General features: G+C 39.7%; 2 protein-coding genes across 2 annotated transcripts in view; one reads left to right on the top strand and one right to left on the bottom strand.

The window, feature by feature from the left end:
* Positions 1 to 2830: 2830 nt before the first annotated feature.
* pax9 (paired box 9) lies at positions 2831 to 16765 on the top strand (the record flags this gene model as incomplete). Its single annotated transcript, XM_079261637.1, has 4 exons — positions 2831 to 2882; positions 10748 to 11362; positions 13057 to 13196; positions 16511 to 16765. The coding sequence occupies 4 exons, from the start codon at positions 2831 to 2833 to the stop codon at positions 16763 to 16765; spliced, it is 1062 nt and encodes a 353-aa protein (XP_079117763.1).
* A 3675-nt stretch (positions 16766 to 20440) lies between these two features.
* Positions 20441 to 26563, bottom strand: part of slc25a21 (solute carrier family 25 member 21) — a 92698-nt gene continuing 86575 nt past the window's right edge. The window contains exons 7-12 of the mRNA XM_079262494.1: positions 26163 to 26270; positions 25895 to 26059; positions 24121 to 24302; positions 22940 to 22992; positions 22121 to 22393; positions 20441 to 22087 (exon numbers count right to left, since the gene is read on the bottom strand). Coding sequence (XP_079118620.1) covers positions 22332 to 22393; positions 22940 to 22992; positions 24121 to 24302; positions 25895 to 26059; positions 26163 to 26270 — 570 coding nt within the window. The 3' untranslated portion in view covers positions 20441 to 22087; positions 22121 to 22331. The remainder of the gene's footprint in view (positions 22088 to 22120; positions 22394 to 22939; positions 22993 to 24120; positions 24303 to 25894; positions 26060 to 26162; positions 26271 to 26563) is intronic.

Genomic DNA, 26563 nt, shown 5'->3' with positions numbered 1-26563 from the left:
GGAACAAAGGGGGAAAATGTAGCCCCGCGTCCGAGACCCGTTGGAAGCATTTGTTCCAGTCAAGATTTTGCATTTGTTCAGTCCTGCAATAATGCCTGATTGACGCCCCGGCACAATGTGCTTTAACTTCGCGGGATAAATCCGAGCTTGTTCTATGTTGTCATGGTTTTGAATGGAGCTGAATGGGATGTGGGACGCAATCTACTGCTCCGCGTCTGCTGCTGCTGAGTCTATAGCCCAGAGCAATATTACATGTGTGATTCGGGACGTATTAAATTCCTTTTAGATTTCACAGTTCAATAAAGTCGGTGACCTGTATTATTGGCTTCAAAGTCACTGAAGATAAACCTTCATTTGTCGTTTGACTGCCGCTTAATGATCTTTACGCACGCCGCGTCTTATTCACAAACACAATTATGCAAATATAAATAGTTGAAGCAGTGAGTCCCCTTAAAGCTTCCTTTCTGTGTTGACTTCTTAGTTGACAAACAGAGGATTACAGTACTGCAGGTCAGCTTAACAGGGTAGTTTGCAGAGATCACTCGATTGGAGAGCGAAAACACGCAAAAGCAAAGAAAAGTCATGTCCAAAGAGCGGGAATTTCGCTTTCCACAATGACCCAGCAGCCCCCTTAATCTATTTAACACCCCGCGGGCTTCAACCAGAGTGGGCTCTCTGCAGCTCCCAAGAGCTCTCCACTGCCAAATATTTACTCTGTTGTTCAGATCTCCATTCCCAATCCGTCCTCAGCCAAATGGAGATTTTTCTCACATGGTGCTGGAGTGGGCAGTTGAGCACAGTTTTAACACTTTAGACCTGAGCTGGGGAACGCCTTGGAAGGTTATGCAGCTTTTACTTAAACAAAGAACCACATCTAGGCAGTTCTGAATGTGTTAAATGACCAAAACAAACTTTATGTGTGCCACTTTGCGCATGGCTGCGGGACATTTTCATCGCATTTAATTTAACACTCTAGTCTAGTCTAACACTGCTAGACAAGAGTTTAATTTTATAATTAATTTCAGAAAAATGTGTTTATATAGGATTAAATTTAATTTTCTCATCATTAATTGATCTAATATATTTAGTCTCTCAGATCAGCTTTAGATATTTCCTGACTACATCACCATGCTGCCTTTTTATTTTTTCATAGAAATAGCTGATTATGATTTTTTTTTAAAAATATATATATATAAAAGTGTACTTTATTTCACTTTATAATCCTTTTGTCATATTTACACATGACTGGAACATTTAGTAACTTCAATAAATGCCATTATAACCAAGTCAGATCGTCTGTCCTTCAAGCAGAACTTCAACATATAATTTTCACTTTTATGAAGTTGGATGACTGAAGAAAAGGAGCTTCAAAGCTTAAACTCTGAACAACTCATAAGCTGTAACAGTCTAAACACCACAGAGTTGCTCTTGTTAACACCGCAAGCTCATGAAAGAGATGAAGCCTCCAGATCTTCATGTGATTCCAGTCAGTGTTTGTCCATCACTTAAACACCCACAATGACCCCTCTGTTGCTCTGCAGCACAGTGTTGTGTCTGAATGTAGCATCCAGCAGCTGCACCTGCTGCTGATGTCCTCTCCTCTCCCCTCTCCTGTAAATACCATTAGCATTTCGGAGAGGGGCAGTGTGGGGGATAATTACTTGGCAGCCACATCCCTCTCTGCAGTAAACTGGCGTCTTGTGAAGCTGCTTGACCATGCAGCAGCTGCATGCTGGTGCTCAGAGGAAAGTGTGTCAAGAAGTCAGGTTTGTTTAAACACTGTGCTGCGACACGAAGAGACCTTTGTGGGTCAAAGCGATGGAAGAAGAGTTACAGAAGCAGCAGAGGGACAAGAAACATCAACAGCAAAGCTGAAAATCAAGCACCAATTATTTTCAGTGCTGCGAGCATGATACTGGCAGACTTAAACAAATACTGTATAACGATATCTACAACTGAATCCAAATGTTTGGATTTATTTTACATTATTTTTTCATTTAAATTCCCTTTGGGGATTAAGAAAATATTTTACATTTAATTTATTTAATTATTTATATTATTTCAAGTAATATTTGAAGATTAATCAGTGTTGTTAAAAATGTTTAGTGATTCTGATGCTTTAAATAGGAAGCATTACTTTATAATTATAATTTTTTTTATATGTAAGTAATATGATGAGCCACTATTAACTCGTTTTCCCAAATATTTTATGAATGAAAGAAAAATAGAGTCTGAACTGTAGCTGCTCCCACGTGTGATACTCGATCGCCCTCTATAGGACTCCCATTGCGTCAGGCCTCCTCAGACCCTTTTCATGCGACCACAAACTCTGGGTGGAGTTCACTTTACTTTAGTCTTTGTTGAAATTCTTCAGGTCAGTGTGGTTGCTGTACATATTTCAAGTAAACACAACAACATGAATATCTCTTTTGGCAACTCCTCTGTCTCGGACGTCACTGCAGAGTGCAGCTCTCTCTCCTTCAGCAGCTGCAGCCAGCTGTGTAGCTGCATCTGTGAGCTCATTGTGAATATGAAATAAAAGTGCAGCAGCTGTTTGACGTGTTAAATTTTATGCCAAAAGACCAAAACCGGTCCACCAGTGTGAGTCCAGTCTACTCCATTTGGTAATTTGGTAAATGTGAACATAACAGACCATTCAATTCTTTCATAAAAGTCACTGCAGTTCTTCATTTGCCCACACGAGGGTTCTTTTTATTCATTTGTTTCTAATGTATGAGCTATATAGAATACATGTACCAACCATTGGGATAGATTCTTATATCTTCACATGATTAGGCTATTTCGTTTTATATGTTATCAGATAGTCGAAATGGATCACGGTCAGGTTGCCAGAATTAATACACAGATGGGAAAACTTACAGGTATGAATTTTTTTTTTTTTTTTTTTAAAAAGCATTTTTTTCTTACCATAAAATAAATAGCTACTATATTTTCCTGTCCAAGATGTAATAAATCTTTTTACAATTTCGTCTGTTGTGATCTGAAAGTTGCACGTGTTGAGGCCGCAATGAAGCAAAATAGCTTTGAAATGGACTTATTTTTAACATATTTTTTTCATTTAATATACAGATAGCCCTGCGATGGACTGGCAAGCTGTCCAGGGTGTACCCTGCCTGTCGCCCAAAGCCAGCTGGGATAGGCTCCAGCTTCCCCGCAACCCTGAATTGGAATACGCGGTTCGGAAAATGAATGAATGAATGAATATACAGATATTTACATAATTTATTTTGTCTTATTTAATACTATCTGATAGAAATAAAAAAAAAAAAATTGTGACCTAGAAGTACAAAAAATCCGTTTCAAACTGTGGAAATGTCGCAGCTCGTAACAAGGACGCCAGTCTGCGGAAAGGGAATATTTTTAGCAGTTTCAGAGATACTAGATGGCATGGAGGAGTAATAACCGGCTTAGAAATACTGTATAGTACATTTTCAGTGCAACAAGAAGATAACTTTTTTTCTAATTCAATTATTTGAACTTCATTTCATTCAACTATCCAGAAGATGGCGCGACAGCTCTTTGCAAAGACCTGCAGAGCTGCAGCAGTTTGGCGGTGCTCATCAGCTTAGTGACCCTCAGAGCCAAACCTGCAGAGGCAGAAAGGAAACCTGAACAACTTTTCTAAACATCTCTGCACATTATTCTGCAGATTGGTTTGATTGACAACAGCTCTAAAGAAAAATAGATACTTTTCTGAGTGGGTGTCAACAAGTTATTCTATTTTTTAAATATTTTTTCTCATCCTGATTGTTGACATTCCAAGAGGCGAGCCTTGACTTAAATCTGTTGCTTCAGATTTACAAATGGACACCAATATTGCACAAAATCTAAATGACCATTTCAGTGTTCTCACATTGTGTGCTGAGATTTTGTGATTTAACCAACATTTTTACTTCTCTTTCTTCTTTAAATCAGTCTAACATTTCCATTGCTTTATTTTCTGTTTGCCAGGTTCCTAATTAAATAAATATATTTATATGAGTGTAGGTACTTTGTCAAAGTCCTCTCTGTCATAACACATCTGACTGTCTTGGATTTCTGTTTGTGTGTGAGGATACTGAACGCTTAGTCCACTCGGTAATCCAATAAGATTGTGTAAAAATCTAATGCCCCTGTGCCCAAAACTGACTAATTGCTGGAATGTTTTTGCGCTTATATTGTATGAGGAAATTTAATATAAGCCCCGTCCAGGTGTGACTCAATTATTCCACACGTCCAACGTGCAAAATATGATGGTGTGGTCTGTATCAACACCCCATTTGCACTTTGCTGCACAAAGAAGCGCCGCATTAAAGAACCGGAAAGCCAAAACTCCCCATTTTCCCTGCTAGTGTCCCTGGTTCAGGACAAAGAGGGATCCAAATGAGGGCAGAATGAAAAATTTAATGCTAATGGTTGCCAGGTGCCAGACGAACAGTTGTCAAAGTGATGTATGCTTAAAAGTGTCGTAAATATTGTTTCTTTTTGTCCCTCTCCGCTGAAACCCTGGCCTGGCCTCTGAAACACGACTACATACGTCGTTAACCTGCGTTCGTCCTCATTAAGGCCGCACTAAAGTTACCGGGCCACTCAGTCCGGGAGAAGTGCTAACCTGCAGAAAGACTTTAATGGTATCAGCGCCGGTTTTTTTTGGGGGGGGGCTGCAAAGGTTAGAGTCATCAGTGTGGATTGTTTTAAAGGCGCCCAAGCGATGGTATTTCCCTAAAGAACAGCAGTCTCCACGCATTAAAGATCCACGTTATTCAGTCTTATTTGTATCAGTCAGCTGGGGGAGAGATGCCTTCCTTCTCCTCCTTAATAAACCAAGATTAGTGGTGTTGTGGTTTTGTTTTTTAAAGCAGCAGACAGACCCACTGTTCCTCTCAGCACGTGTGTATCACAGGGGACACTTAGTATGAGATGACAGAGCTTTGACCACTCTGAAACACTGTGCATCGCCATAAACCATTAGTGATGACTTGGATTCCCCACAGGATCTTACTGGGAACATTAAACCGACAACTGGGAGCAATTTCTTTTCTTTTTCATAGCTTCTCCATTGAAAAGACAGGCAGCTCTGAGTCTGCGCGGTGCAGATAAGAAAGTCTGCTTTGCACATTTTGAGTAAAACGATTAAAACAGCTTAGATGGTTGTCTCTTGGTTTAATAAGGTTAAATCTGGGCTTACTGAGACAAAGTCACATGATATCCAGCGATGAACATGTTTATTCTAAACAATGGTTTTAAAAAAAAATAAGTCACTGCGTTGAAAGTTTGCGCGAGCGCAATTACATTAATAGAATAATATTTTTAAAGTTAATAACAAATACAGAAGGAACGATTCACCTGCTTAGATTGCAATATATTTATTTAAATGCAGTTTCATAAAATATAAAATAACTTTGTAATCTTACTTTCATATTAGTTGCATGTTCCTCATTTTTTTCTATTTTTAATCCAGTTTGTATACTAATTATGATTAAAAAAAATAAAATAATTATTTGTATTGTAACTCAGTGCATCTGGCACTTTTTTGTGTTGATGTCTCCGTCTGCTCTCTCAACATCTGGAAAATGACAGTGTGATGTGATTGGTTAAGTGTTTAGAGATATGTGGTAGTTCAGTCTACATTAAATAAAACTAATGAAAGGATTTACACTTGCGAACTGTTTCTAATTAATCTGTTCAAAGACGCATTTGGCTGATGGTTGGTGACTAAATGCCACAGCGGAATCCGCCAATTCTAATCATCATCATCTGCATCATCATCATAGCCTTCGTTGTTGTCTTATTAATGCGGAACAGAGGTATGGGGAATTAAGTAAATATTTTTCCTATTTTGACTCAATTTTTCCCAAAATGTGACTTTACTTCGCGTGCAGACATTTGAAGATGCACGTGATATTAAATTCCAGCACTTTTGCTTTCTGTCTGTAAATGACGTCACCTGCACCTCTTACAAGAAAAACTTGTCGCTGCTTAGAGGAGAAACTTTGTTCTTTTGTTTTTATATTAAATAATAGTTAACGAACCCGACAGGATTAACCAAACCTCAGTGAAACATAGAAAGAGATGAGTTGGGCAACATTGAGAAAGGTTATGTTTGATATTTTCGATTAATCGAATTTCATCAGTCAATAAAGTGTTTGATCATTTTTATGGTTGATTTGATACAGAAACCCAAATTTATGGTTGATGGGTAACCATGTTGTGAAATCTGCTGTTTTCTATACTACTTACGAAAAACATGCACATTAAAAACAAAATTATGTTAAAAGGCATTATAAAGAGAAATATGTCAGATATATATCATGGAAATAAATGTGGGATTTCATGTTTGCAGCCGTTTTGGAGCTTCAGTTCACACAAGTAAATAAACTAATGTTCTTTCAGCATTTTCCAGTAACAGGGGTTTTAGTTACAATGTCTTTGTCCAACTCAGACACTGATGTAAGAAAAATAAATTGAATCGTCAAGGTTTTAATGGTTTAACAATAACATTTAACACGTTTCTATATTTTTTTCTATGTGAATATAAAATGTGTGACACATAGTTGTACAATTTAAAGCAAATCGGTGACAAAAAAAAATGTATTTTTCACATATATTTTTTCAAATGCGTCATGCTACATACATCATGAATATTGGAAAAGGACTGTCAGGGTAAAAAGCTGTTAGATAACAGACTCATCAAGATTCCACTTCTGTCAGTTTTCGACAACAATCCCCTTATCAATTAAATCATAAAAACCTAAAGTAGACCCTCGGTTTCCTTCATCCTCTGCTACTCATTAAAAAAGTGAGAAATAAAGCAAACACTTTAACATGAAAGAAATCTGGTATAAAATAATGCAAATTTATAGCTGCACCGATGCTTGCAGAAAATAATACAGATATTTCTTAACAAAGAAGACACACTGGTGTATTACATTTATTAAATTCAGAGGAATTCAAAATCATTTCACAAAATCATTTTCACACTGGGGATGAGTCTGTCGAGCATCGCCTCTCAAAGCAAAATGCTCTCAGATTTAAGCATCTTTATGAAATTTATATGAAAATGTTTAAAGTGAGATGACTCGAAACAGCCTCAGAAATAAAATAAAAAAAATACATGCCTGAACTCCGCTGAAAGACTGCAGGTCACTTAACAGCAAACAGTCTGAAGAAAGAACTAAGAAAAATATTCCTTTCTAATAAATATAGCTTTCCATTAACGAGCGAGATGGGATAAAATGCTGATTCTTTTCCCCCCACAAAACAAACACTGCGTGTATATCTGAAATGCTGAAGTTCTCTTCCCCGCTTGGCTGCACAAAATAATAAATACCTTAATATGTCCTACAGGACTTGGACTTAAAGGGCATTTAAAAAAAAAAAAAAACACTACCGTCATATAATTGCATTAATGTGACCTAAATGAAGCCTATATGAATAACCAAGCTGCTCCAAAATCCTATTTTAAAATACTTTGCTGCTGCTTCTTGTTAAATTCATACACACTGACTATGTGACAGAATGAAAAGACTACAGAGTCTCCTGCAAACAGCACGTCCAGGCTCTGAGTCCATCGCTGCGGGTTGGTTGACAAGTTGATGCGCTGCAGGAAGTAACGACACAAAACAACATGAACGATTTTGGGAGAAATCAGAGTCTGGAGATGCGCGTGAGGGATCTCTCAAGGATAATGCACTGAAAAAAAGATAGATTAAAAATGTATGTATAATAAATTATTGTTATTATTATTACGCTGTTTAATTGGATTAAAGAAGTCAAAGTAAAGAAAAATAATAAGATATAACAACAAGAAGGTAAATGAACAGTGACTACTCCCCCCCCCTTCAATTAACTGTTATTAGGCAATTTATTTAGCTGTTACAAACTATTTCTTTCAATGACATTCTTTCCATCTTGCAACAAACTTTTTAATGTTAACTGTTCTAGGTCTGGGTGGGGTGTCAGGGGCCTTCATCGTCGTTTCTCCCTCTATTTAAGCCGCATAAAGGGAGGACGGTGCAAGTCCCCCCAGCCTGAAAATGCAGAAGACGGAGCGGTTTGTGGAGACCTCTGATCCCTCACCAGTGACCTTTTGTTGTTTCAGCCACCAGAGGCACCTCAGTGGAAACAAGTCGAGCACGTTTCCCCTCCACCGTAAACATTATCCTTGACGCATTAGTGGCCTGGGAGTCGAGCAGGGTGGGCAGGTGGGGTGGCGAGAGGTGCTGCAGCGATGCGTTCAAAAATGATTTAAAATAAAAAAAAAAAAAAAAAAAAAAAAAAGGCATCCAATCCCTTGTTTGGTCGTCTTGAGGAGAATTAGTCTTTATAAAAAGAAAATAATATGGGTAAAAAAAAAAAAAAAAAAATAAATAAATAAAGTGTGGTAAAATATGCCCCATCAAAAAAATAAAAAAAAACATGCGCGCACACTGTAACTCGTCCACTTTCAGGGATTTACACCAAACTGAAAAGATGGGGAGAGTAAACAAAACATGTAAACAAAAGAGTAAACAAAAGAGAGTAAACAAAACATGTTTACTCTGCCTATCCAACCCTCCAAGCTGCGTGTGCTGAAATAAACACAGAGGACTATTTTGTGTACACTTTGGCCCTTCAAAGCTTCCTCGGTGTTTCACTTTAGCAGAGATTTCTCAGCAATAATCCTAACTGCACCTCCACGGGGGAAGCCGTTTGATGTTTGCATGCAAATTAATCCTCTCAGATTGCGGGATGAAGGTCAATCATGCGCCGTGGCCTTTCTAAAACAGAAAACCCAAAGCATGCAGGGAGAGAGCGCGGAGGCGCAAAGTTATGGCATGTGTTTGTTTCTCATGTCGGAGGGCAACAAATCTTTGTTATTGCTTGCAAGTTTGTGCAGCGAGGGACTTTGTGGAGGAAATAAAACTGGAAATAACTACTACTTTTTTTCAAACGCAATTCCTGACAGGAAATTATGGGAAGATTACGGGGGGGAAAAAAAGTAAATTATTTCAACACATTTAGCTTGTGAGCCTGTAATGTGTTAATGTGCACAATGGGGCTTGATGCAAATCAAATGGCTTTACTGTTTAAGTGAAGTGAAAATTACTGACTTAAGCAACACTTCTGTGTGTAATGTTCGTTTCACGTGCGACTAAATTAATCAGGCAATGACCTGTTTAATTTTAAATCTGCACCAAAGTTCCTCCGTGGTTGGCCAAATGCAACATCGCCTTTTGGATTGCCTCATGTTCCCAGCTGTTTTTTTTTTTTTTTTTTTTTTTTCCCAAAAATGGAGCAGAACATCTTTGACATGTAAAGGATGTAAAATAAATAGAGATGCTGAAAACAAAAGTGATAATGATCCGTAATTGTACTTTTTTTTTTTTTTTTTTAATTAACCTTTACTAAATAGTAATCATTACCCTGATTTGCGTAAAGTTTGAATTCCTGAGATGAAGGGTGCTATGGAATTGTCTCATAAAGAAATTACCTTTCTTTATAGACCCGTTTATTAATTTACTTTAATGTTAATAAGCATTGTAAAAACATATTTCTAATTAGAGTTATGAAATGGTGGAGATCTAAATGTGCAAATCTGCGCACTTTACCGCAAATAGTTGTGTAAATTTTCAGCTGTTCCCTGGTGACAGTCGTCAACAGGAAATCACTGCTGAGAAAGTGATTATCAGATCCAGAATCTTGATATTGCATTATGCTCATCCTATCTGACTCCATAACAAACACTTACAAGAGGTATATCCCCAGTTTTTGTTTTCTGATAGGAGAGCAAGGAGAGGAGGAGGAGGAGCAGGACTGGGCTGGATGGACGTGCGGGTGGAGGAACCTGAGCGGACTTGTCATGTCAACTTCTCCGCCAATAGCAGCGCAGCATTCTGCGAGCTGGAGAGGATGTAGGAGAGGCGGACCTATCAGCGGCGCAGAAGCCTCGGAAGCCCAACCTCTTGTTTTCAACAGATAGAAATGTAAGTCTGTCTCCAGCGCCTTCAGGAAACAGATAGAGAATTTTGTCCCTCTCGTTCCTTATCGCACAAGAAGATTTTTTTCAAGGAGGTGATTCTGGAAGGTGGACACGCTGGACGCGGAGCAGGATCCACGCAGGAGGCACAAACCGGAGACCGTTTTCTTCCTTTGCGGCTTTAATACGATGGGTGAGTTCACGGTTTGACTTTTCTCCTTGTCCTTCAAATACGAGATGCAGAAAGTCCAACGACTTACGGGAAGGTGGGGGAACCGTGAGAGACTGTGCAAACTTTAAATGATCTGAGGTGATGGTGTAGTCATTAATTCAGACACGAGGACAGTGACTTTGGTGGCAGTTGCGCTCAAGTTTTTTTTTTGCAGTGAAGAGTTTTAAGCCAGAGTAACTTAGACTGCTGTCAGCCTGCTTGTACTTTTTGGCCAAACATCAAATGGAAATGAAAGTTGTTAGTTGGTGTTTATGGGTTAAAACTTCGCCGACAACAGCGCACAAACAGGCGCACCATTATGCAAATGAACCTTTTTACAGGAAATTTAGGATTTGGCTATGCTCTTGAAATGAAAAAAGCAATAACAATGCAGACACAGTTGATTTGCTGAATTTATTTAATCTATTCTAAGGTAGTGTAGGAATTTTGTATTTTATTTTAATTCAAAAGCGTGGCATTTAGTGTGTGTGTGTATGCGTGTGTATGTGTATGTATGTGAGGCCTTGGGTTGTCTGTCTTATGGTTGTGTCTTCTTGTGTATTTGTTGTTCATACCAGAGCCTGCCTTCGGTGAGGTGAACCAACTCGGGGGTGTTTTCGTGAACGGCCGGCCGCTCCCCAACGCCATCCGGCTCAGGATAGTGGAGCTGGCCCAACTCGGGATTCGACCTTGTGACATCAGCCGGCAGCTGCGAGTCTCCCACGGCTGCGTGAGTAAGATCCTGGCCCGCTACAACGAGACCGGTTCCATCCTCCCGGGGGCCATAGGAGGCAGCAAGCCGCGGGTCACCACACCCACCGTCGTGAAGCATATACGGACTTACAAGCAGAGAGACCCGGGGATTTTTGCCTGGGAGATCCGGGACAGGTTACTGGCCGACGGGGTTTGCGACAAGTTCAATCTTCCCTCCGTCAGCTCCATCAGCAGGATCCTCCGGAACAAGATTGGGAATCTTTCCCAGCAGAGCCAGTATGAGTCGGGCAAGCAGGCGCCTCACCCACCGCCACAACCAACGTTACCTTACAACCACTTATACTCATACCCGACATCCAAAGTGCCTACTCCCCCCGGCATGCCCACCCTCCCTGGACACATGGCCATGCACAGGATATGGCCCTCCTCGCATTCTGTTACAGATATTCTGGGGATACGGTCCATTACAGAGCAACAAAGTAAGCATGGCTACACGAGGGCGGCCACATTTGTTTATTGCACTCATTTAATCCACTCGTTGCGTGCGAGATTGGGAATGTATGTATGTGTGTGTGTGTGTGTGTGTGTTTAAGGAAAAGTCTTTCTTTTCCCATAAAGTTATTTATAAAAGCCTGCAAAAGTAACATATGTAGCGTAATAAACCCACGGGCCTCTGTTTGGAGAAAAGGCTTAAACACTATTTGACCTGCCTGCTGATATGCATGTAAATGAGTAGCAGCGAAGAAATAGCTGTTTTGGTTTTGTTTTTTTCCCCCAAATAACTAAAATAGCTGTGGGGTGTAAAAGGGCGGCAAACAATGACGCGTTAAGATGAAAATAAATCAATATTTGGTGAATTTATATTGTGCGCAAAGGTGTATATTCCAACACTCTTCGTGACTGAGGCCTGTAAAGAACTTCAGCAGCTTGCACTACGTGCCTTTTCTACTGTTTTGTGTTTGATGTACAGACCGTGTGTCCCATGCAGGTATAGGCCCAGATAACTCTGCTTTGTACTCAACAAAACCACAACTGTTTTGGAAACAGTGAAACAGGATCAAGCATAAATCAGTGTTAATGGCCGGCTCGGTGGTGTGAGAGGGATTTTCTGAGAGCTGTTTACCAGTGGCAGGAGGGGAAATGTGCTGTCATTACGGTCAGGATTCAGACTCCTCGTGCTTTAGTTATAACTCCAGCAACTCCATTGTGTTTTGAAAAACAGCCTCTTTAAACAATTTATGAATTTCCAAATTATTAGCAGATGTTTTCAGCAGTTTTCTGAACGCTGGCTTTTAAAGTTCATTTGGTGCCATGAGCTGATTTTGCACAAGTTATTTCACCCGTAAAATTAAAAACAGAAATAGACAGTTACTTATGATAAAGAAATAAATAAATAGTGTTCTACTGTTAGAACATGCTGAACCCATTTAATGTGCAAGATTGCGTAGTAATTAAATTCAGAAATAATTAAGTGTGTATAGTCCGTATTTTGTATTGATGGGGCTTTATAATGGTAGACCTAAACACCTGTAGTATTATATGATATATCTATTACGCACAACAGGAAGGATATAAATCTAGTCAACCGCTTTTGATGGCGTGAAGTGTCCATGCACCACCAGTCACACAGTCTTCACTCCAGCCTCATTCTTTATCTGAACTTCAAGAGGAACCAAAATATTTGTACTTAAGTTTATGGCTATAGCAAAAAGGGGGTCGTTTTCATTTTTGTTAATGTGTCCATTCAGAATCCTTAAAAGGCTAAAATGTAAATAAATGACCACAATAGAAATCGAGCCAATATTGATGGAATAAAGACATTTAGGGATTAATATTGTTTAATCTGCAGACAACTCTAAAAAAATAAGTAAGTCAGATGGGTGAATTTATGTTTATATCGGATTACAAATGCCGTTTTGTTTATTTGACGCATTTCTTAAGGGTTCACGCACACAATGCGCCTTAACATGGCGCTATTTGTGGGTAAACGCTAAAAGATCACGATTCAGCGCTAAATGTCAGCTTATTGTTTTGTGCAACCTGGCTAACCTTCATCCTATGGATGCATGAGTAACAGCGGGCCTGCGCCACTCTTTTTATTCCCCAGTTCCTTAAAAAACTCCTTCATGACTTCCCTTCTCTTCTGTTCTCTCTGTCTCTTTTGCCCCTCCAGTTAGTGACAGTCCATCCTTTTCCAGCGCCAAACTAGAAGAATGGAGCGCTATAAACAGGAGTAATTTCCCACCAGCAAGCTCTCCGCTAGTCAATGGCATGGATAAATCACATTTAGAACCTGAAGCAAAATACTCACAGGTAAAACGTGGATTCGTCTAATTTTTTATGGCCTCAAATTCAGACTTTCACTAATTAGACTATTAATATAAGAACTCAAATTATTATTTTTTTGTGACTTCCATAGAATTACCGCGCTCATTCTGTGGGTTATAAGGCCGTTTTACATTTCAGTGTGAACACATTTTTTATTTTGATGCTACATGTAGACCCTGCTGCTGGGTCAGCAGCACCTTCAACCGTCATGATTATTAGTAAGCAAATAATTCAATAATTAATAAGTTGAAAAGTTGTGAACAGCTATTAACATTTATGTAACGAACCCTTGATTTATTAATTAATTTGAGCTATTTGAAAGAAAGAAAGAAGATCACTAAGCTTTTTTCTTTTTCCTGGTAAACTATTGTAGCACACTAAATTTGAATGGTTTTTGTGCTGAAGTTAAAGTTTGAGTCACTAAAAGCAACAAACCACAATAAGCAGGTTATCGTTTTGGCCAAATAAAGAAAAAAACAACAACAAATAGTGCAGGCATAAACCTTTTAAGATTTTTATAATTTTATTGATTTTATGAAATTATGTTGAAATAGCTAAAGGGAATTTTATCAAATGGTTCATATTAGTGCGTTCTGCAAACAACTCTTAACAGGGTTAGTTTTCTTCCCTTTTTTTTTTTTTTTTTTAAAAATCAGGCAACAAATAAAGTCTTGTTATGATGACAGTACGTGCTTCCACCTATGCTTACGTCCCTATTTATTTTTTTTCCTGATTTAGACAGAGCGCGCAATTGTCGAAACGTTTCCATGACGCATGATTTATTTAGTTTATTACAGGGGGATTTTTCAGTCATAGTTTTCCCCCCCTTTCCTCTCTTCCCTTCTTTTTTTGGGGGGGGGGGGGGGGGGGGGGGTGTATAAACAAGTCCGATGCTGTCGGATTAAGACACTGTCTGAGCGGTTAGCCAAGCAGCTTTACAAAAACAGAAGCAAGCCATCAAACGCAGAAAATAACAACAATAAATTATAGAGTTTATTGCATGAAAAACAAAGAATGGTGAAGTTGGGACTGTGCCTAACCATGCCTTTGTATGTCAATGAGATTTTATTCAGGCAGTCACTGAAGCCTGCTAAAATGTTCAATAGACCTACGAGTCGTTTTTGTGAAGAGATCCTGTTCAAACACGGACGATTCAGACGTTTTGAAGGGAGACATGACGTTGTCATTTTAATGGTAATATTTAGGTAAATGTTGGCATTTCTCTAAGACGTGACTGCCAATACAAAAATACATTGATAGAATTTAAACCACCTATTAACATTTATATTTTAGTTTGGTCACATAAGCAGGCCTCCAACAAATAAATCTCATAAGCTCATTCTTTGTAAGGCCGAAAGGCTGCGGGTTAAAAAAAAAAGAAAAAGGAGCCTACAGGTCAGAAGACAGAGGGGATAGATGCTCCCAGGGGACTCTAAAGCGTTTTTCTGGAAGAAGACGAAGAAGAAGAAGAAGAAGAAGAAGATGATGATGATGATGAAGAAGAAGAGCGCCATTAAAAGAGGTTTAAGGTTAAGTCACGTGTTAAGTTCCTGCAGCGACTCGGAGCTGATCCGATAATGTCTCCAAAACGATTAAACTGTTTCGTAAAGTAGACTACACACACTTCTTCTTTCATTTCCAAGTCAAGTTATTAGTTTTAAAGTATTTTTAAACGCTTTAAGGACTAATTTAGAATAAAAACAGTGAGATTAGAAGCTTGTAGTATTTATCATTCAATTCTGGTTTGGCGTAGAAAATGAAAATAGTGTTAAAACCAAAACATAAAAGTTTGTCCTTATAGCCTATTAATGATATCATTTTAAAAACATAGGCCAGTTTAAATTAAGGGGGTAATTAAAAAAAAAAAATCTAAATGCTATATGTTACCTAAATGAGAACTTAGTTTATTATAAAGCATAATTTTCCTGTAATCTGTTGGCTAATGACGTACAAAAATATTCATCTAGAGAATGCTTTGTGTTCCTGGGATGGACAGAAAAAAAAATTAGGTTTACCAAACAAATGATCCAGTCTGAACAGGAGCTGTGCCATAAATCCACCCTAAATAAACTTTTTATTCATTTATTTATTTTTTTTAATTTGTTGCTTTGTGTCAGACTACTGTTGACTACACTGTGAAGTCATTTCTAAGGCCTCTTGTAGTAGTGGATCACATTTAAACTGAAAGAAAGTTTACATGGTAAAATTATGTGTGTATGCTGTGTGTATGCTGGTCATATAAGTGGTAGAGAGTGCTTCCTATTTGTGGATGATCATCATGTTGTTTTAACTGCTTAACTGACTGAAAAAAAGTGATTCTGTAGTCTATGTGGAAGCGAAGAAAACAGGCACCCAGCATAGACATGGTCATCCACAGAAAAAAAAAAACCTGAGTTGAATTTATGCTTCATGATCACAACCAGTCTAACTTTAATGAGACATTCTTATATATATTTATTTTAAATAAGCCTTCGTTAAGATAAAAAGTTTAATAAAAGTGAAAGTAAGAGAAAAATTCCCTCCTTGTAGAAATAATTTGCTATAGTTGTAGACCACCCATGGACAGAATTTCTGCTTCAGTGAATTCCTCAAGTTAAATCCTGTCACTGAGCCAGAGGGGCAAAGCTCATTCATAGCCTGAACTCTACGCTTGTCTCATTCTCTATCATATTTCCCCTCTTCCTGCCTTTTCACTCTCGATCTATCAAGACATCTGTTTTGTGGTGCCCCCAACAAGCCTGTCTTCCATCGGCGGCATGGTATATCAATGTCGCCGGAGGAACGTCCACTTTTGAGTGGAAAACAAGGCTCATACATTGACGAGCGACCATGCATGCATGGTTTTTATCTTCATTTAATATGTTCCAGCATCACGAGAACACATAATTGATTATTCATACTTTCAACAAAATTGGGAAAATGGGTTTTTTATGTGGTGGCTGTGAAGTTGGAATTTAGTCTGCTGTTTATAATTCAACCGATATTACTTTCACTTATCTCTGCAGCTGCTAGTGTATGAGAGTATGTGTGGAACTGCCTGTGATGGTGTATTTTTATGAAATCTTTGTAATCTATTTCACTCTGAAAACTTTAGAAGATATTTAGAAGTAGATATTTGTTGCAGACGATGCATGGTTTATTGGCTCTTGAAACAATGGAAAGACACGAGTTCCAGAGCAAATAAATTAATGAATAAAAAAAGTTTATTAATATAAAATAAGAATTGTGAGCTCTCCAGCCCTACAGTGCAGATGTTCCCTAGCTGATATTTTTTTCTTTTCACCTCTTTTTGTTTTCAGATGCCGAATGGATTGCCCACAGTGAACAGCTATGTCACAGCACCCAGCATCCATCCCTACCACCCTCCCACCCAAGTGTCACCCTACATGGGGTACAGCGCCACCACGTCGGCCTATGTGACCGGACCCACATGGCAGCCGGCCAGTGGCAGTGCTCTATCTCCCCACAGCTGTGACATCGCCACTCCTTTGGCCTTCAAGAGCATGACAGTCAACCGTGACGCCATCCACCCAGTCGCTGCCTCGGCGCTGTGAATTCAGTTCCATGGACTGGTGGTGAGGGATGGAGGGGTGTGGGGGGGTAGTGTCAAAGTCAGAGATGGACAGGACAGTGGACTTCAAGTCTGTCTCTGCGTGGCTTCAGTTTAACTTCCACTGCCAACTTTCTATGAAGAACTCGGGGCCCTGGGACCCAGATTTGTGCTGTTGACACGCACCCCCCCCACCCACTCCCCTTCCAGTTAAGACCAAAGATACACAAGGAGTAAACAGTCAATACAACAAACTTGTTGTCTAAAACAACTTGCAGGACAGGTGTTCTGAAGGACTGATGTGTGACTGCCACTCCATCCATCATCATAATTCCTCTCAGATTTACTGCACACTTCCGCAAATGTCTTTGGGCAAAGTGGGGTAACGTATAACTTCATGAATCCGCTATCAAAGAAAAGGGAAAACACTTTGCACGAGTGTTTCAGGGTGCTTGTTAATTGATAAAAAAAAAATGTTTGTATGTTTTTTTGTTGTTGTGTAAGATTTGATAAAAAAAAAAGGAGCATTGTTTTTCCACTCTTCTAAAAATGTAGCCTATGCAAGAGCTCCACAGAGAAGTTTATTTATTACATTAAGGTGCGTTGAATGAAGTGCAATTACCTTTACAGAATGCATGGAAATCTCCTCGCACATTTGGAAAATAATTGGCAATTATGTTGGAGTATAGAGCATTAATGATTGACAAGTGTTGCACAATGAAATTGAATGTATCTTATTAAATTGTTTGGCTGTTACTGATCTCCATAGAGTTTGCCGGTTGTTTGGGGAATTCTCAGTATGGAAGATGTATGTACCATCTCAGCTTAAACTATTTTTAACTTCTGTCACCCTTTGCTACCAGCTATGCTAAATTCAGGATTGCAAGTCCTTATGATTTGTTTTACATGAATGGGAAACTGTTTTTCATGAGTTAAAAAAAAAAAAAAAAGCGTGCTCTCACAGCCTGCATTTTCAATTTCCATACGTCATGGATCATTAGGAAAGTCCATCAGAAATGCTGTGAGCACACAGTGTTTGCCACCACATAAAGCAGTACTTCTAAAAATCTTTTGGCCATTAGCCGTAGCGCAGATCGGAACATGTTCTCACCTCGTTAGGTTTAATATGGACTGTTCCATGGTCTAAAGAGAAATTATGTCTGTAGTTTAGCTGAATGATAATGCAATATATGGTTTAAAGAAATTCAAATATATATTTTTAGAGTGAATAATTCAGAAACAGCTGACACATTTTTGCTAAAGACATAATTTGCCTTAAAGAAATTATATTTTACAGTTACAGATGAGGGTACCTTCTGTCTTTTATTAATGCTAATCTTACTTTTTTTTTTAATTTGAATTTGAAACAGTAAAAATACACAGAATTTTAAGAAATTATAAAATAGAGCACCAGTCAGAGCCTCATAGAATGGGGTAATGTGGAGTCAAAGAGTCAAACTGGCCCATCAGCCTGCAGCCTCCGAGTTCATCAGACATGCAACACATAAGCCTTCAGCAGCCACTGAAGGAGGGCCATTTGGGGCCTGCAGGGGCCAACTCACAAAAGCAAGAACACAAGACAGCTGACAAATTTGCCAAATGATGAGGAAAATACTTTCTGTATGTTTTAAGAGGAGAAACGTGTGAAGTAATATATTATCTGGTAAATCAGGCAAGCCCCATCTTGCTCTGCTATGGAAACCTGGGATTTAAATGAGCAGCACGGAGGTGTAGATTGATCACTTGATAAAGTCGCTCACCTGCTCTCTCACATAGCTGGTGGTTGATTTAGCCATGGCTCCATGTTTCTATCTGTTTGGTGTTACAGCATAAACAACCCCTTCCGTGTGACAGTGTCAACAGTCCTCCCCATAGGAGCTGATTTGACTTGGAAAGCACTCTTCCCCGCATCCAGTGGTCACGGACCGTTGCTCAGGGATCGTGGTGTTTCTTTGACCGTATGTGAACCACATCACAGGACGTGATGATCACACACTGGCTGTACCAGCCAGCCACCCCTTTTACCATCCACCATCCATCACAAACAGCATATCATAATTAACTCTCTGAGTGGCATGAAAGAGTCGTTACATGCTCTGTTTTTTACCTCGGCCTACACACAACAAGGCCAAACAACTCTTCCTTTCAAATGAGCTGCAAGAACTAAATAGCCTTGTTAGCTCGTCTGACTCATGCACTAACATCAGACCCTCTTAAGTGGCACCAGTGTTTAAAAAACAGGAATAAAGTATTTTCTAGAAAAAGAGAGAGCTTCTCGAGGGTTGGATAATTCCTGCTCTTGTACTCTAATGTTGGTCAGATTTATCATCTAAAAGGCATAAGTTTAAAAATAAGGGCAGACACATGTTTATAATTAATTATGCCGAGTCTGACTTCAGTGTCATATGGTTATCTTTACTTCTCCACATGCAATCAGAAACAAGACAGCCATTTGCAGAGTAACACAGAGCAGAGAATGTTGACACTGGCTGAATGCAGGACTCCATGCGTGTTTCTGCTCAATGAACATTTTTAAAAGAAGCTGACGACAGCCAGAGTGTTTTCTTAATGTCTTAAAACAACTACGTTCAGCAGGCAGGTGAGCGAAACTTCTTCAGAAAAAGAAAAAAGAAAAAAAAAAATCCGGTTTGAGAATCAAAACATGTCTTCTGCCGTGTCTTTATGTATGCTTGCAGGGCTCAAAGCTTTTTAATATGTTGAATAAATTGAGGACATTTTAATGCACATTAATCTTTAACCGCATTTGCATGAGGAGGGACAGGCAGAGCCATGCCCAGATTGCAGGCTTGTCAAAGTGGAGGTGAAATATTAAAGATGAAGATGAGGAAAATCCACAGAAAGGGTGTGAAAAAAAGTATTTTCTTTGCTGCTGATGATTTATGATCAGTAAAGTGTGTAGGGAATTCAGGTAAAGGGTGGCTGTGTTGCTCGGCTACGAGCAACACAGACACATGCCACAAACTGTCAGGCTTGAAACAAACATCTACATTGAGTACTCCATTACAAAAAGCACAGGTTAAGGACTAACAATTCCATCAGTCTGCAAGCCACATTTGTTAGTCTGTCACCACAGGCCTCTGGGCAAAAAAGCAGGAGCCGTTCCATTGTGGCACAGAGAAACTCCCACATTAAGGGTGGCTGTCAAATGCCAACGTGGCTCAGTATGAGCTGCTACCAGATGAGGTTAAGATGAGTGTCTTAGAGAGCAGCCGCTACGCCTACGGCTGTGCAACAGGTGTGTGTGCGTTTGCATATTTGTGGAAGAGATAGACGGGAAAAGGGAGGGAAATGTGTGCAGCCACATTTAAATTTCACCAGCTTGTTGTTTTAGCTCGCACTAAAGCTATGCTCGGGCTCCCGATACTCGCCACAGAAAGAGAAAAGATTGACACTCGAGGGAGGATGTCAAGAAATGGGGCGATGGGGTGGTAAACAGTGGGAAGTTGTTATCCTTATCTCAGCGCTAAACTGAAATGTTTCCAGTGAAGACAAGCGCGTCACAAAACAAACCTACAATTAGTGGTCCAGCATGAGCAAAGCCCACCCCTCACAAACACACACAAACACACACACACACACACACACACACACACACACACACACACACACCCCCCACCAGGATGAATTTATTTTCTTTCCTTTTATTATTTCTTTGTACAAGACAAATAGCTTTCCAAGCTTTTTGAAAATTAGACTTAAAAATTCAAATAAAAAAACTTTTTATAAAAGTTTGAAAAATGAAGATTTAAATATAATTTTTCCATGAGAACATGAAACAATATTAAAGTTCATCTTTTGGAAGAACACTACAGTAGTTTAATTAGGTGCCAGGATGTGATCAAAACATGTACTGTACAGAAATGAAAAGGGTCAAATTTAAGGGAAATCTAAACTTCTGAGTACAGCTACTTGATGGGACAGTTTGAGTCCACTTGTCCCCACATGTGGAGCTAATCTGCCAGTGTTCAAAAGGCCAGTAGAATCCCAGTGACCTAGACATTCACCAGCTGGATTTGACTTGTATGCAGATCTGATTTGCAGTAGGTACATGGGTGGTGGATTGGGGAAGGATATTACCCAATCCACCACACGTGTAGAAAACATCCTCTTTTTAAATACTACAGTATAACATTAACTGAAGAAGCACACTTGTCTGCTTTTAGGTGATGGATCATGGCAGATCAGCGTTATACAGTTCTTCTCAGCAATCACTTTGATCCTGATGAAGGATTAATTAATTACACCCTGGTAGAAATGGTCTACTTCAGAATGACAATGCCTTCATCCACAAAAGATGAGTTGTCATTGACTGGTTTGATAAACAAAAATCCAGTAAAGACTGCAGCTGTTCTAGCAGCACATGGGGGCTCAGCACCTTACTGAAACATTTAAGTCTTGTTTCTCCCCATTAAGTTATCTCTAGTCTGTATGTCTGCAAAGACACACATCTATCATTCTGCAGCGGTTGTATGTGAGCAGCAGGTTTTTAAAACATGCTCCTTAATTTACAGTCTTAGTCTTCAAAGTCAGATGAAATCAGTGTGGGTTTAAGGATTTTTCACACACATAAAGGGGGTTACCATGTACACATGGCTATTCATGGTGTTTTGTGTCATTTAAACATTAAAACAAATATAACTGAAGTAATTTAATATGTAAGATTGAGAATGTATTGGATAGTCCAGTCTGCCTCAGTGACAGTAAAAGCAAGAAACCCACAACTATCACTAGAGTCTGAGCCAGATTTGCTGAATTCTGATTGGTGCACAGAATGTGACATCACACTTCTATCCCTCCAAGTACCACCCACTTCAAACCAGTGAGAAAATGACAGAGAAATACACAAAAAACAATTTCTTATGTGGGATTAAAAAAAAGAAAACAGCTTTTCTGTTCATCCAGGAGCAAAAAAAAACAAAAAACAAAAAACAAAACAAAAAACAAAAACAAAAAACCCCAAAAACAAACAACCAAAAAAAACAAAACAAACAATGAACCCTTTGAGACATCATCTTGACAGATAATTTAAAACATATTCACCAGATGTTGGAAGGAAAACAAAACTAAACAAAAGCAAGATTTTAAATAATTGGGTTACTGTTGTGTGCATGCAACTCTGCTGGATGTGGAAGAGGACCTGCATCGTCTTCAGTTCACAAAAATACAGAAATTCTTATTTTCATACAATGCAACTGGAATTCAAATGTACTTTATTGCAAACCTGTCAACACACTCCCCTGACTGGACATTCCATACCTGAACTTGAAATTTTTCTTTTGCAAAAAATTTCAAGTTATTTTTTCTTCTTTAACCCCCCCCCCCCCCCCCACCCACCCACCCCCCACCCCTCCCCTCCTCCAACTTTAATTTCTGTGCTGGATGAAATAGATTTTAAGAAATATTATAATATTGATTTAGTATTTTGCATTCAAGTTAAGAATCCTGAAGATAAACTGATTACGTTTCATGTCATTGGTTTGTTCACGACACTGGCAATCAGGCAAAACCTACAAGGCACTAATATGGGTTTCCTTATTTTTCTGCAGTTGTTACCAATTTCTCTGTAGCCATCCAGACACATATTCATAGACCAACAGCATCACTGCTCCACCTGTAACAGGATATAAGAGAACCACCATAAATAAACTAGAAAAACTAGTCATTTCATCGAAGCTCTAAATGCAGATTGTAAGCCTTACTGGAAAAACATGAGGTATGAATATTGTTTATACATATATCAAACCTTGTAGCAGCTGTCAATATTATGATATTATTTGTTTATAATGCAGATTATATTTTCGATTTGTTTAAGAACTAGTCACCTGTATTTGAATGTAAAATGACAGACGGAGTAAAATGGCATTAAGCAACGAGCAACAAGGTCAAGACTCAAACTGAGTACAGATTCAGCCTGCATCAGTACCTGCTCAATCAGCAGACATACTCAGCTCTGCTGTGCAGCAGAATTAATATTTATGAGAATAAATCAATGCTTGTCTTGGCTTTATGTCACTATAAATATCAGTTATTTCATTAATTCACCTTTTGAAACTCTGGAATTATAGGTTTTATGAGAGTTCAGGTGAGAGGTACACTGTCATCAGGATACTTTCAGCATCAATAAGAAAGCAATAAACTTTTTCTCTTTTTCTTTTACCTGGTCCAAGTCTCATTATCTTGGGAACCAATCCTTTGTAAAGTGCCAAGTACCTATAAGATAAAGGAAAAAAAAAAGACAATTTCTAAATATTAAAATGTAGCAACAGCAATAAACACAATGCAAATTTTTTCATTTCACAGTTTCTGTTTGCCTGTCTGCTATGTTCACTCACCTTTATGTTTATTCATACAAAGGGTTATTAAAAGTAACAGCACATAAAGTTGAGTAGTTTATGTTGTCTTCACAGTCTCTATATCAGTACATTCATGCCAGCTGTGAGCACATGATTGTTGAATTGTGAATGAATTGTGTGCTTTGGAATGCCAGTTCTTTCCTAGCTGTCTGTCTGTCTGCAAGTCTGTCACCCCGTCAGGGTCTAACGGCCAGCACTGACAAGTACCTGCCCCTTAATGCTTTCAAGGTGATCAGTGGCTGTCTGCCTCGTGCTCCCTGTCCCGCTCCCTGCCCCCGCCACTGATGGCGTTAATAAGGCTCGACCCACTTCCTCCCTGGCCCTCTGTCTGATTAGATTGACCCGTGGAGCGCCGCGCGGCTCGTTAGGGTCTGCTTAACGATGTCTCCCATGGGGACCACTAATTAGCTGGGACTGTGTTGTGTTAGAGAAGGGGACTGAATGTGGCGGAGGGGGCACACTTCGTGCACCCCTGCGACGACAACATTTCAGACATGTTCTTGCTGCAACCCCCAACTACAAACTAACAACATCCACTAACTACAAACATCTCGCGGGGTCTTGTGTAGTGGAGCTGCATGTGGGAAAGTGGAAAGCCTGAGGCAGTTGCTAACATAACATTCATCTTACTCTGAAGCTTCAATTTGGAGCCGTCACTTTCTGAGGTTTGAAAAGATGTCAACAGTTAGTACAGAAGTGACAGACTGCATAAATGTATGATTACACCAGCAGGGAGTTCAACCCAGAAGTTAACACAAGTATGCAGGTCCCACTCATGAGATCACAACTTTGTGTAAAGCTATTCATGCACTTCCCTTGTAATTACTGTAGAAACTTCACATGACACAACAGAAAGATGCTAACATGTCTGAGGGCTGGTTTGGCAGGTAATTCACTATCAGTTGCTAGCTAAACAGGCAAAGATGAATCACTGGATTATCTTGTGACAAAGGATCCCTTTACTGATGCCCCCCCTTGTTCATACCCCTCTTCACGGTACACCAGTGCCATGGTCTGGAAGCAGGTGCGGTACTTGATCTCTCCCTGCACTGGCTGGGGGCCTTGAATGCGGCTCTTGGCTACGTCAAAGGGAATATTCACACAGGAGGAGATGGTCCCAGACAGCAGGCCAATCGTAAACTTCCTCAGAAACTCTAAAACAGGGTCCTGCAAAGAAGGTTAAAATAAAGGAAAATACTGAATTTTAAGGGAAATACTTCCAGAATGTCAAATTTGCTGGCATAACATCTGTTTGATCAATGAAGAAAGAAGCCACGTCGCGCTGACAAAGTAGTAGTAAGAGACCAAGTGTGCATGTACATCAGTGAAAGTGAAGGGGAAAGCATGAGGGGACCGGAGCGTATGATTGCAAACCTGCCATGAAAGCCCTGATCATTTTATGGTAGCGGGGGGCAGATTAGTGCTTCCTGACTGTGGTGCAGTGCTCTGATTGGCTGAGCATAAGCACATGTTCTTTGGGGTGCCAAGATGCAGGATTTATAAACAGGGTTCATGCAGGCAGACTGGGGAGGCATATGGGGACAATTTGGATAATTGGGCTGTGACTTGGTACAGGGGTATTACTGTACCAAAGAAGCCCAGACTCAGAGAGCTCTGACAACTAATTGGCCAGGATATTTTTACAAATGACAGCAGCTTCTCTGGCCCAGGCCTTTCTCAAGCGACTGGACACCCTGAAAGCTATGGTAAATCAACAGCTAATCCCACTTCTGCTGTTTTTTTTCAAAAGGATGCGGGGATAGTGGGATGGGGGGGGGATGGAGGGGAATGGAGGGCATAACTATGTCCTAAGTACACCCATCAACCCACTTCCCAACAGCCTTAAGCAAACATATCCTCACACATTTACTTGTGAATTATGGTAGTGTGCTATCTGCCTCCTATGTACTATTCAAATATCCATACAAGTGAAGCCTGGGCTTGGCCGGCTGAATTTGACTACTGACATGATTGAGTTGTAAGCTCATTGCTCATGTTGCTGACAGAAGTGCTTTGGAGAAATGCCACTATCATCTAATCCTGCAAGTTTTCAGCAGCCACAGACTTTGCTTTAACTGCATCAACAATGGAAGTTGCAGGAAAAACTCTAACAAACAGGATCATTCCAATGTACGTACAGATGGTTAACTCCCAAAAGCAATGCCCACAATATAGGAGGGAAGCTATTTGAGTCGTCCTGCCACATAATTATCATTCACAGAAGATGACCACTAGGTCCGATGTGCATCATGTGCCAGTGGAAAAATGTTGAAAATATAGCAAAGCCTGGCCTCCCACTGTAACCTACTCTTGAAAGTAGCACCGTTGTCTGCTTCCAATTAGTTCATTGGAGTTAATCTAATGCTCCAGTTTGTACATGTGGAACGTATGGTAACGTTTCCATTAAACAAAATTAACTTTTGTTTGGGCCATCAGGCACTGCCGGATGTGTAATCTGAAACTTTGAGGATGTTATGAAGAGCAAACAGACGAGGTATTAGCGGAGCTGATCTTAGAAGCTCCTCTCTGATTATTGCTTCCTCTTTCCCATGTAACTAATCAGACTATTAAATACTATTAAATATTCTCCTCTAGCAATGTGGCTTGGACATGTGAGTATCAGACCTTCTGAGCTCAGCCAACGCTTAGAAGAGGCAAGGTTAGTAGCACTAAAGCACAGCTAAAGGGGTGTGTCTGTCACTTAGGTGAAATCTGAAACAGGTCAGAGAGTGACCTCGAACTTTTAACACAAATATTACCGGGCTGGTAGGAACAGCATCCTTGACATTGAAGTAAAAGCCAAAGTAGATCATGTTGAAAACTCCATGGCGTCCTAGTGTTGATGTTAATCCTTTATTCAGGCCCCTCAGTCCAAAGCCGTCTGACTTCATTATGCGTCTGGCTTGGGCAAAAGCAGAGGGTTGCTGCAATGGAAAAATTTTTTAAAAGGACTTGTCAAAGAGCTACAAGAGAAATGTGCACATCTACCAGCAGTTTACATTTTAAGACTGTTTTATTTTAGTCAACCTCTTTAAAAGCATCTCTGTTGGCCTGGAGACTGACTTTAACCACTTCGAATGGATTGACGACAAGAGCCTCGGTCAAGCCTGAGCCAAGCCCTGCTGCAGACAGCGCCTGGAGGGGAGAGAGGGACCCGATTTAGGACTGAAAACGTTTCGGTAGAGACACAGCGGAATGAAGAATTTGACTGCAGACAAAACGTACATTTTGTCTCTGTCCCAGCCAGCATTGTTGTTACCAGACAAATGCTTGAAGACACACAAAACACCTGTGTTTGTTATCATTGACAAAATGCTAGATGACAGACGGGAGACAAAAGAAGGTGAATGACAGGAACGAGGAAGGGAAATTCAAGGATGTTTAAGAAAAAACTTTAAGCCACCTTGTCATGATCTGCAAAAACGAGT

This window comes from Telmatherina bonti (assembly GCF_933228915.1).
Source record: "Telmatherina bonti genome assembly, chromosome: 22".
NCBI lineage: Eukaryota > Metazoa > Chordata > Actinopteri > Atheriniformes > Telmatherinidae > Telmatherina > Telmatherina bonti.
The sequence above is the reverse complement of the archived record's forward strand: the minus strand, read 5'-3'. Positions and strand labels throughout refer to the sequence as shown.